At 40.3% G+C, this 9,812-nt stretch overlaps 1 protein-coding gene across 1 annotated transcript in view; it reads left to right on the top strand.

The window, feature by feature from the left end:
* Window positions 1-864: 864 nt before the first annotated feature.
* gpat2 (glycerol-3-phosphate acyltransferase 2, mitochondrial) overlaps window positions 865-9,812 on the top strand; it is a gene marked incomplete at both ends in the record, with an annotated part of 33,662 nt that continues 24,714 nt past the window's right edge. The window contains 7 exons of the mRNA XM_083911695.1: window positions 865-936; window positions 4,725-4,835; window positions 5,009-5,079; window positions 5,197-5,307; window positions 5,724-5,846; window positions 7,922-8,021; window positions 9,390-9,523. Coding sequence (XP_083767821.1) covers window positions 865-936; window positions 4,725-4,835; window positions 5,009-5,079; window positions 5,197-5,307; window positions 5,724-5,846; window positions 7,922-8,021; window positions 9,390-9,523 — 722 coding nt within the window. The remainder of the gene's footprint in view (window positions 937-4,724; window positions 4,836-5,008; window positions 5,080-5,196; window positions 5,308-5,723; window positions 5,847-7,921; window positions 8,022-9,389; window positions 9,524-9,812) is intronic.

Raw genomic sequence — 9,812 nt, 5'->3', positions numbered from 1 at the left:
TGATTACTCATTTGAGTTCATAAACAGCCAACGCTATCAATTAGGTTACCCGTTTAAGATAGCTCAAATTACATTGTGACCTATGTTGCCAGCTCTCATTACTGTGTTTCCGAGTGGCCATGGGACCAGCATTAGTTACATAAGAGCTGTTTTTCCGCTGATGGCTATGTACCCTGCTTTTAATGATTTATAACCCACTAGTGAGTGTTTGCCCCGCTCCACCTGTACGTTGCTGAGTAAAGACAGCCTTAAGTTCCTCTCAATTTCTAATCTTTTAATGGAAGTTGTTCTGTCCCTTTATCCTTCCTGCATGCACAAGTGAGCACAAAACTTTAAAGGTTTGTCCAATAAGAGGAAACAATACAAGGCCTGGCTGCAAGAAGCTACTTTACCTTAACTAAGAAGAATGAAGGGAAGGTTAAGATTTTTGGAGAATTTGTGATGGTGGAGGGTAATAAATGTTGGTTAGATGGGTGAAATTGTAGCTGTGGGCACAGGGTGATAGATGGGTGAGTGTTGCCAACACTCCCCTGCGGAGGACCAGAGGACAAAATACATTTTATGTCACACTGAGATTGTGTGTGTGTGCAAGTAGATGTGTGTTTATTTTTTTGAATCGGAGAGATGTTGGCTTTTGTGAAAGCACTGCTCTCTAAAATAAATCACAAAATTAGTCTTGTATTGTAAAGGTCCTAAAAACCAGACTGCCCACTCGCATTCACATTCACTCACAAACAAACCTTATTACTCAACACAATATAAGAATACACTGTTTAAACATAACACATGTTATATATAATATACTTGTTTCCTCCAATCTTTTCTTTGGTAGGTCCCTTCATAGAAGTCTTCAGGGGTCTCACCATGGTGCAGCAGAAGAAGGACGGGATAAATAACGACATTGTTCTTCCACCGATTCAACAAAATGGACCTGCTGTAAGAACACTGCCTGCATTTCTCTCTCCCACTGTCATCTCTCACTTCACTCCATGTGCACCAATCTCAAACTCTTTGTTCTTCACAATCACGAGAGAACACAGCCGCATGTGTTTCATTCTGTTTGATGTTTACCAAATCCCAGGATGTGATGAGTCCGTGAGTCATGGGGATCCAGCAGAGAATGAAGAGACATTTTTAAAGGAATACTTTGACATTTTGGGAAATGTGCTTATTTGTCATCCAATGAGAAGGTTGATACCAGTCTTTGAGATGAGAGTGGTATCATTCTTCTTCATTTAACTTAACCTGAATAAACCTACATCCTCTTCAACACATTTGCTGGTATGTTGTTTCAGCCTGATAATACTAAGCCTTGCCTACACACTTGTATCATTCATTTTTCTATTTCAAGTCAAGTCAGTTATATTTACAAAGTGCATTTTTATCATAAATAAGCGTCAAGAGGCTTTGCATCTACACTGGAGAGATCAAAATTAGAGAACAAATAATAAATACTTGCCAATACTGGCTATACCACTGCTGTACTTGCATGTTTTTTAAATAACCAAGGCACTTCAACAAAAAAAAAGTATTTTGTGGGGGGAAAAAACAGTGATCAAAATTAGAGAACAGTAACCGTTCTGTCAGAAGTGAAGATTTAAACAATGTTTTCTTAGGGTTATAGGATTCAAAAATGAACAGGAAGTGTAGAGGCCTTTGCTTTGAATGACTTTAGCACATCTGTGCCCACAGGACATCACTAGTTTCTCACACTGCTCTGGTTTGATCTTGGTCCATTCTTCTTGCAGTAACACAATGTTTACCATCAGATCCAAATAAATTGAACTTTAGCAATGTCATGTTATGGTTTGGAGGATGTTTTCTGCAGCAGGAGTTAAGCCTCTTGTTCAGCTACATGGTAGGGTGAATGCAAATGTGAACCTCCTTCAGCAACATGCAATACTTTAACTGTAATTGTCTCCCATTCAGCTGCAATTTTCATACAAGACAATGTCCCCTGCCACACTGCAAAACAGGTTAAGCCGTTCCTTGAAGCTATTCGAAACAATAAAATTGCCAGCCCAGAGTCCAGATCTAAACCTCGTAAAAAATCTGTCTGTCCTACTGAACAAAGGCTTGAAACTGCCCAAAAAAAAACTTTAAAAAAGAATGGACCAAGCTCAAACCAGAGCAGTGTGAGAAACTAGTGATGTCCTATGGGCACAGATGTGCTGAAGTCATTCAAAGAAAGGGCCTCTACACTTCCTATTTAGTTTTAATCCTATAGCCCTAAGAGGGCAGCACGGTGGTGTGGTGGTTAGCACTATCGCCCCACAGCAAGGCATGGGTTCTCTCCGGGTTCTCCGGCTTCCTCCCACGATCCAAAGACGTGCATGTGTTATGTTAATTGATGACTCTAAATTGCCCGTCGGTGTGAATGTGAGTGTGAATGGTTGTCTGTCTCTGTCTCTATGTGCCCTGCAGTAGACTGGCGTCCTGTCCAGGGTGGACCCCGCCTCATGCCCAATGTCAGCTGGGATCGGCTCCAGCACCCTTGCGACCCCGATAGGGACAAGCAGCTGAAGATGGATGGATAGCCCTAAGAAAGCATTGTTTAATTGTTCTATTCTGACACAATGGTTACTGTTGTCTAATTTTGCTCACTGCTTTTCACAAACTAAAGGTTTTTGTTCAAGTGCCTTGGTTATTTAAAAAAAACACTAATGGTATGGCCACAGCAGATATTCTATCAAATTCTGAACATTAAAAAAATTAAATTATTTCAGAATAAATCAAGTATTTATAATTTGTTCTCTAATATTAATGTCCAGTGTATACACCAATCAACAACCTATGTCCTTGGATCCTCAAGGTCCTTTTTTCCTTCTACTTTTCCTCTGAACTAGTATGGTCATTTAAATTATTGAGCTTTGTCATCACTGTTAATGTTTTGTCTTTAAATCGACCTTTTCTTGGCGAGTCACTGATTTAGTTTCCTTCTATGTTTCCTGGAATCATGATCATTCAACCCAGAGAAAGTGTCATTGATTTTAGTAAATTCATTGGCTCATTTCATCCAGTCTGACTCCTAACTAAAAGTAAATTTTTGGCACAGAAAAACACTCATTGCATGATAATTGATAGGAATCCTTGCAGCAAATATTTGTACACATGACGAGCAGTCATGCCACAGGACACCTTTAAAGGGATAGTTTGGCTATTATTAAGTGGTATTAGGGTTGGTTACTGAACTCGGTGCGTTTAGGGGAACTGACTGAATTACATTTGTACTACAGAGTACAGATTCAGGTTAAATCAGTCGGTGGCACATTCCAGTACCTGAGAGTAGGTAAGTGCGAGTTTCTCTGTCCTCTCCACTGCATGTTTGACAGAGAGCGAGGATCAGCTCAGACACACACGCAAGGAGAGACTCAACACACAGAACGAGACAACGTAGCCCCTGCAGCTTGTTCAAGTCACAGTGAGTCAGGGCAGTGGCGATCCGAAAGCAATTATGGTTACAGGCTTGCTGCAATACAAAAAAATGACAAGCCAAAGTGGTCGCGGGTCGTTACACTTCCTCCTTCACACCAACAACAGCGATCTCCATGCTGCGGTGACAGACCGCAAGGTGGAGATTCTAGGAAGGGGAAAGGCAGCTGAGAGTCTGTTGTGTAAAATACTGAAAATGAATAACACAATGATTGAAGTAAGGGAACATAGATTTTGACTATTTTTTTTTACAACTGAAATTATATTTTAAAATGTGAACGGTACCTAACCCTAGGTTGTAGGAGGTACTCATCGATAGTCAGTGTATTACCTGCAGCAGATGAGCTAGTACAGAGAAACAGACAGGAGTACCGGCACAAGCCATGCAATGTGCAATGTACAATGTACTGCTGTGGACGGGAGCAACAGGTAAACATATTTTAGCCTCCTAAGCCTAAATATAGCGTTTAGTAGAACTTTTTTGAGGTAACTAAAGTAGAATTGCTGCAGCTGCTGTCATTACTCCTGACTGCTTCTCCAAACTGGCTGCAGGCTCACCTTCATCTTTTGTAGGTTATACACAGACTTTCCATAAGGACTTTATACACAGTTCAGTCTGACCTGCCTCAGTGCATGAGCTGTTCGTGCCTCATGTGCACTGATTGCCTAATGCTGGATCTCACATTCGCCCTATATTAATATTTACACACTGGAAGTTGCATGTTCCCATGGACTCAACTCAAAATGAAATCAAGAACAAAGAATCAAAACATTCAAACTGACTTTTTCCTCTCTTTAATTTACCAGTTATATTTCTGAAGAGCTGGTGAAATCAAATGTAATTCGCCAGCAGTATTATGCCATTTTCCTGTCAGCTTGTTAGACAGTACGTGCGTGTTCACAAGTCGACAGGTTATTGGGAGTTCAGGTTACACGGGTAGAGACCGGAAAACATATTAACATGCACTGTAGTTACCTATCTACTGTGAATACATGAATTAGGTGAGGTTTTTTGATGAAATGCTTGGATTAAGTGCTCCAAAGAACCTTGCTAGCAATTTTCTGCCAGAGAAAAACACCATATGGACACAGGCCCTAATGCAACAGTCCTGAAATAAATCCTACCTAAATTGTTTAGTTGGATCTGTTTTAGAGAGGTGTTGATTTGTCTCCATGGGTGGAAGATTGAGTTTACAAAGAGGCGTTTTTATTATTATCCTACCCTCATTGATATAACTAGGGTTGACATAATCATAGAAACCTGTTCATTTGTTGTGTTTTTTCCTTCTCAGTTGTCATGGGAATTGAAGATCAAGAAAAGGCTGAAGACGGTGCCTCCGTGTCTGGGCAAGTTCAGACCGACTGTTGGCCGGTGCTGCCACCAGTGCACCCCAGACAGTCTGGTGAGAGTGCAGCGTAGATGATACCATCTAACAAATTCAATTCACAGGCTGAAAATAAAAATACTGACTTTACATAACACACCAAGCCTTGTTTTCTGACTTTAAAGATGTTTTCATAGATGTTTTCATAGACGCTCATGATCATATGTCTGTGTTTTTTTGTTGTGGCGTAGAGCAAGAAGCTCGGCCAGAACTCTTCTCTTGGCTTTCATAACCTGCTGAGTGTCAACGAGACACACACCAGGTATTGATAATATCTACAGTATTCAGGCAAACAACATACAGAATGTTGTGTCAAAAAGTCCCAATGCACTCACCCATGCCAATTTTCTGCTTCTGCATTTTGTGTTTTGTATCGCAGGTATCGAGGCTGGCTGGTGCGGAGGGTTTGTTACGCACTGTTCGTGAGTGGGTGCAAGGTTTACGCGAGTCCTGTTAGCAACAGACTGGACAGAGTCTGTCAGAGCAACAGGTACCTGAGGGGAGAGAGAAGGAGGAGAGGAGTAGAGATGCCAGAGGAGAGTAAATAAATGTTGAGCAGAGATACAGAAAATGAAATGGGCCTGCATTTCTGGATAGAAGGAAAGAGAAAGGAGGAGATAAGAGACACAAACAAAGATACAGAAAATGAAGGCCATCATGGGGTCTGGCAGAGTGAAGAGAAATGGGATAACTTGGGACTAACGTCACACTTTCCCTATCTCTGTTACAGAGTTTTCAGTTTGTATCTGTTGTTTTCCCTCCTTCAGTGTAATTGAGTTTAACCTTTCTGTAACCTCTTTGCCCAGAGATGTTGTTGTCTTACTGGAATGCGGGTGTTTGTCTGCGTGAAGCACAAAAGAGGCTTTGTGATGTGTAACCCTGCTGTCCTGTGACCATGTGTTTCAGGGTGAAGGAGGCACTCACAGCGGAGCATAAAGCACCTGCGGGGGCAGACAGCCGAGGGCAGCTCAACCACCTCTCACCATTCCTCCCCCTCATTAACACCTGCATCTCCCCTGGCATCTTACGGTGCGTGTATGTGTGTGTTTTTCTGTACGTGGGCCTATAGGCTAAAGGTGAGCTTCAAAGATCATGGTACATTGTTTATTTATTGATAACATACTTTTATGTATTGATTTAAAGCTGCACAATGCTAGCCTTTCACCTGAAGTAACAAGAAAAAGGATATATTCTACATTATCCGTGTGATTAAAGTAAAAATACAGTTGTGATGTTCAGGTCAGCATCTTTATTGGCCCAAGGAGGACATTCATTTTGCAGCAAAACAGCACTGAATTGATCTATTGAAGTAATTTCAGTGTAGCCAAAGCCTGATACAGCTTAATTCCTATGACCTGTTGTCATCCAAAAACTATTAAAACACATCAGTGAGCCACACTGGCACTGTTCATCGTTACAGCAAACATGGGCTCTGAAAACATTCTGCTGCAATCAATACTGTTTGAGTAATCTAATAGTGTTTAAAAATGACAGCGCCCAGCTGTTTAAGGGAAGTATATAGTGTTGAGTTGTTTTTAAAGATTAACCTCTTCAGTACAAACAAACGGGACTCGGGCTGAGAGCAGCAGACAAGCTGGAGAGGTTTCACAGGATTTGTTGACAATAACAAAAGTACAGACCACTGCCAACCTTATCCTTAAAGTAATTTCATACTCAAGGGCATCAGCTGCTGTTGCTGTGGAGAAGAAGCCAGTGAAGGCGGGAATAATAAATGTAGTGAATATAGAAACAATAAGGCTCAGTAATTTTTCTTACATTTTCTTCCTGAAATGCTCTCGTTTTTATGTACAGTATGCTTGGCTTGTATCTTTAATTATTTTCTTTCTTTCTCTTTTTAAAGATTATTTATTTGCAAGAAAGTTAAGTACTGGTTGCTGGACAGAAAAGCAAGTACAAAGGCTGTGGACTCGTTTGTACCAAAGATTATTTCTTTGGCATTTTATAAAACAGGTGAAAGACTAGACTGGAAACAGGGGAGAGAGAGAGAGGGGTACAATATGCTAACTGATGCGCCATATGGTTTGTTACACAGAGCCATCTGAGAAGCTGTCATCGGAAACTTTCAAAAACATATCTGGCAGGTGAAGCATCTCCCTATCAAACTCTCGCTGAAGCTACTTGGGATAAGAGGGAAAATCCCTTTTCCATCAAGAAGAGCCTTCAGTGCTGTTCTTTGCTCCTCTGTCATTAAAAAAACAATCCAGTTCTGATATAACTGACTTTTGCTGCATCTACGACCACTTCAGCCGCCACCGTTGCTGTTCACCCAAGCACATACATCTAAACTACAACCGTAGCTGCAAGTACAGTAGTTCCTCACAGCTGATTGAGCTGAACACGCAACAAAGGCTTGAATCGTACTCGGGATATTGCTGCAATGTGGCACTCCAGAACAAGATGGTTTTTTTTACTGATTATTAAACTGACCCCGCCTCACGCCCGATGTCAGCTGGGATCGGCTCCCATTCATAATGTTCATAAACTGCACTACTAGATCTGTAGGATATTAGAATGTAAATGTTTTAAAACTACTTGTTGATGGCTAAATGAACACACTTCGATGAAAAGATGTTTGTTGTATTTTAAATTGAAATTGGGTATAGCTTGTTTCTATAACCACAGACAGTGTTCGATTTCTGCAGATGTCTAGAGAAATGGGATGGAAACGTCCTAGCCTACAAAATCTACCCTGTACTGTCTTTCTTCTCCTCTCTTTCTTGCTCCCTCCTTTACAGCCTTGGTTATCGTCTCTATCTACAGTTTTCACCGTCTTTATCACTCTCCCTTTCACTTCCTCCCTATGTCATCAGTTTCTCTCTCGTCCTTATCCCTCTTCTCCCCACGTTGTCTCACTCCCATTATCTCATTTACATGTTGTCACACTTAACTCCATCCTCACTTTCTTTCCTAAAGCTCTCTTTTGCTCACCATCCTGTTATTGGCAGTCATTTCTTCTTGCCTCACTACTATCTGCCTATTATTCCCTTGTGTGCATTGTCCCCTTTTCCTCCTTATCTCCTGTCATTAATTTTGTCCCCTCTTCTTTCTATACATCTCTCCGCCCACTATCCTCTCCTGGCTAGACTCCTGAGTTGGGTGATGCTGAAGATGTTTTCTTCCGTGTATGGCAGTATTCAAGTTAACCTCAACCATCTGTCGGCTTTGCACAGAGCCTCAGAACAGGTGCAAGTATCTATGAACACACACACATAAGCGGACAAAATGACCTCACTATTTTATTCATAGATGCTTAAATGTGCCCATAACTGGTATCCAAAGGGTGTTAACTCCTGCAAAACATGGAAAGCAGACTTTGTTTTACCAACATAGATACTATGATGTTTTGGCTCCACACACATCACCACACTCAGGATGTGCTCAAACATCTAATTAGATGGTAAACAGCTACAGCCCCGTGCGTACACATCCACTTCAAAACATTTCAAGGCAAAAAATATATAATATGGTTGTTCAGTGGATTAAAAACATCCAAATTTGTAATTACTTTTGAAAATCCGTAAAAAGAAATGGCAGAAACGCTGACCTTTCTTACTTTCCTTGTTAAACTCAATTATTGTCTTTTTTTTTTTTTTTATTTCACTGAAGAATACACAACTCTAATTACATGGTTGACTAGATAAATACAAGTAAACATGTCAGGCTGCTGTTGCAGAGCTTCATGAATTTATCGAGTGAACTATGTCTTTAGTTTAGATCTCTATCACATAAATGAAAGCGAAACCACCAGCATGTTATTCTAGTGATGCTCATGGTTTTTACTGGTTGTCAGTGCATGTTCAGGGTTTCCCACACCATGTGAATAGTGTCCTATCTCACATTAGTCACCCATAAATTAGTATAACAAATTACCATTTCATGTGACAGTCTGACCATGACTTGCATGTGCACTGATGAATAAAACAAAGTCATATGATGTCATTATCCAGGGATAAACCGGTATCAAGGTCTTTTGATAGGTTTTTCCAGCTAGACAATAGATAATAAACAAACAAAAAGTAATATGTTTTTATCATGGCTTTAAAACCAGTAATAGCCTCTTATATGTTTTATTATTGCAGCACTTTTATTGCGGTACCTTATTCCCTTCTTTACTCTAGTCACAGGGCCATATCCACGAAAATACAATCATGTTTTATCAGTCTGCTTTGACTTCCCTCAATATATAATAATTGAGTCTGCTATAGTAGCTCTTTATTTCTACGTTTGTAATGGAAAAAACACTATTAACAAAAAAGGACACATACTATATAGAACAGTAGAGCTGTTGTTTACCTTGGAAAAACAATTCTTAACTATTTGAGTGGGGAAAAAATCAGATTGTATCTCTACTTGTTTTAAATTATCAATTTATTTTCTCGACAGTCCATTCTCCTGATACCATCTGACGCTTGATAATATTGATTGAATATTAGGCCAGAAACACACTACTTATTTGTGTCCCATCTCTGCACACTTTACCATTGTTTGCCATAATGAATGACAATGTGAAGGATCTTGTTTATCTAATCCTGCTTCTGTTCTGTAATTCAGGGATCTGTCCTGATTTATGTGCATGTGCGTCAGAGCATCGTGGACTGTGCTCTCATTCCTTTGGTGCTCTTCTGTCACAACCTGAGAGTCCCGTACACTGTTTTTCCCCTCCACATTACCAGCTCCTCCATAAGGTATAGTAATACACACACAAACCTACAACTAAGCATAAAAGTAAAAATAAAGTGTGATAAACAACATCAAAACAATGTCTGTCTAGCTTAGTAAGTCTGATGGAAGTTGTACAATGGCAGTAAGTAGAAATCCGAGACACTCCGATTGCATGGATGCCTTGATGACGACTCAGTGAGTCAAAATGCGTAGGCCTATCCATGATCTAGTAAAGGATTTTAATTCTCACATCCACAGTCAGAGTGCCTCGGATTTTTCCTGACTGCCATACACCTTTGTCTTCCATCAGAC

Source organism: Echiichthys vipera (assembly GCF_963691815.1).
Source record: "Echiichthys vipera genome assembly, chromosome: 4".
Classification (NCBI taxonomy): Eukaryota; Metazoa; Chordata; class Actinopteri; order Perciformes; family Trachinidae; genus Echiichthys; species Echiichthys vipera.
This window is presented reverse-complemented; position numbering and strand designations above follow the sequence as displayed.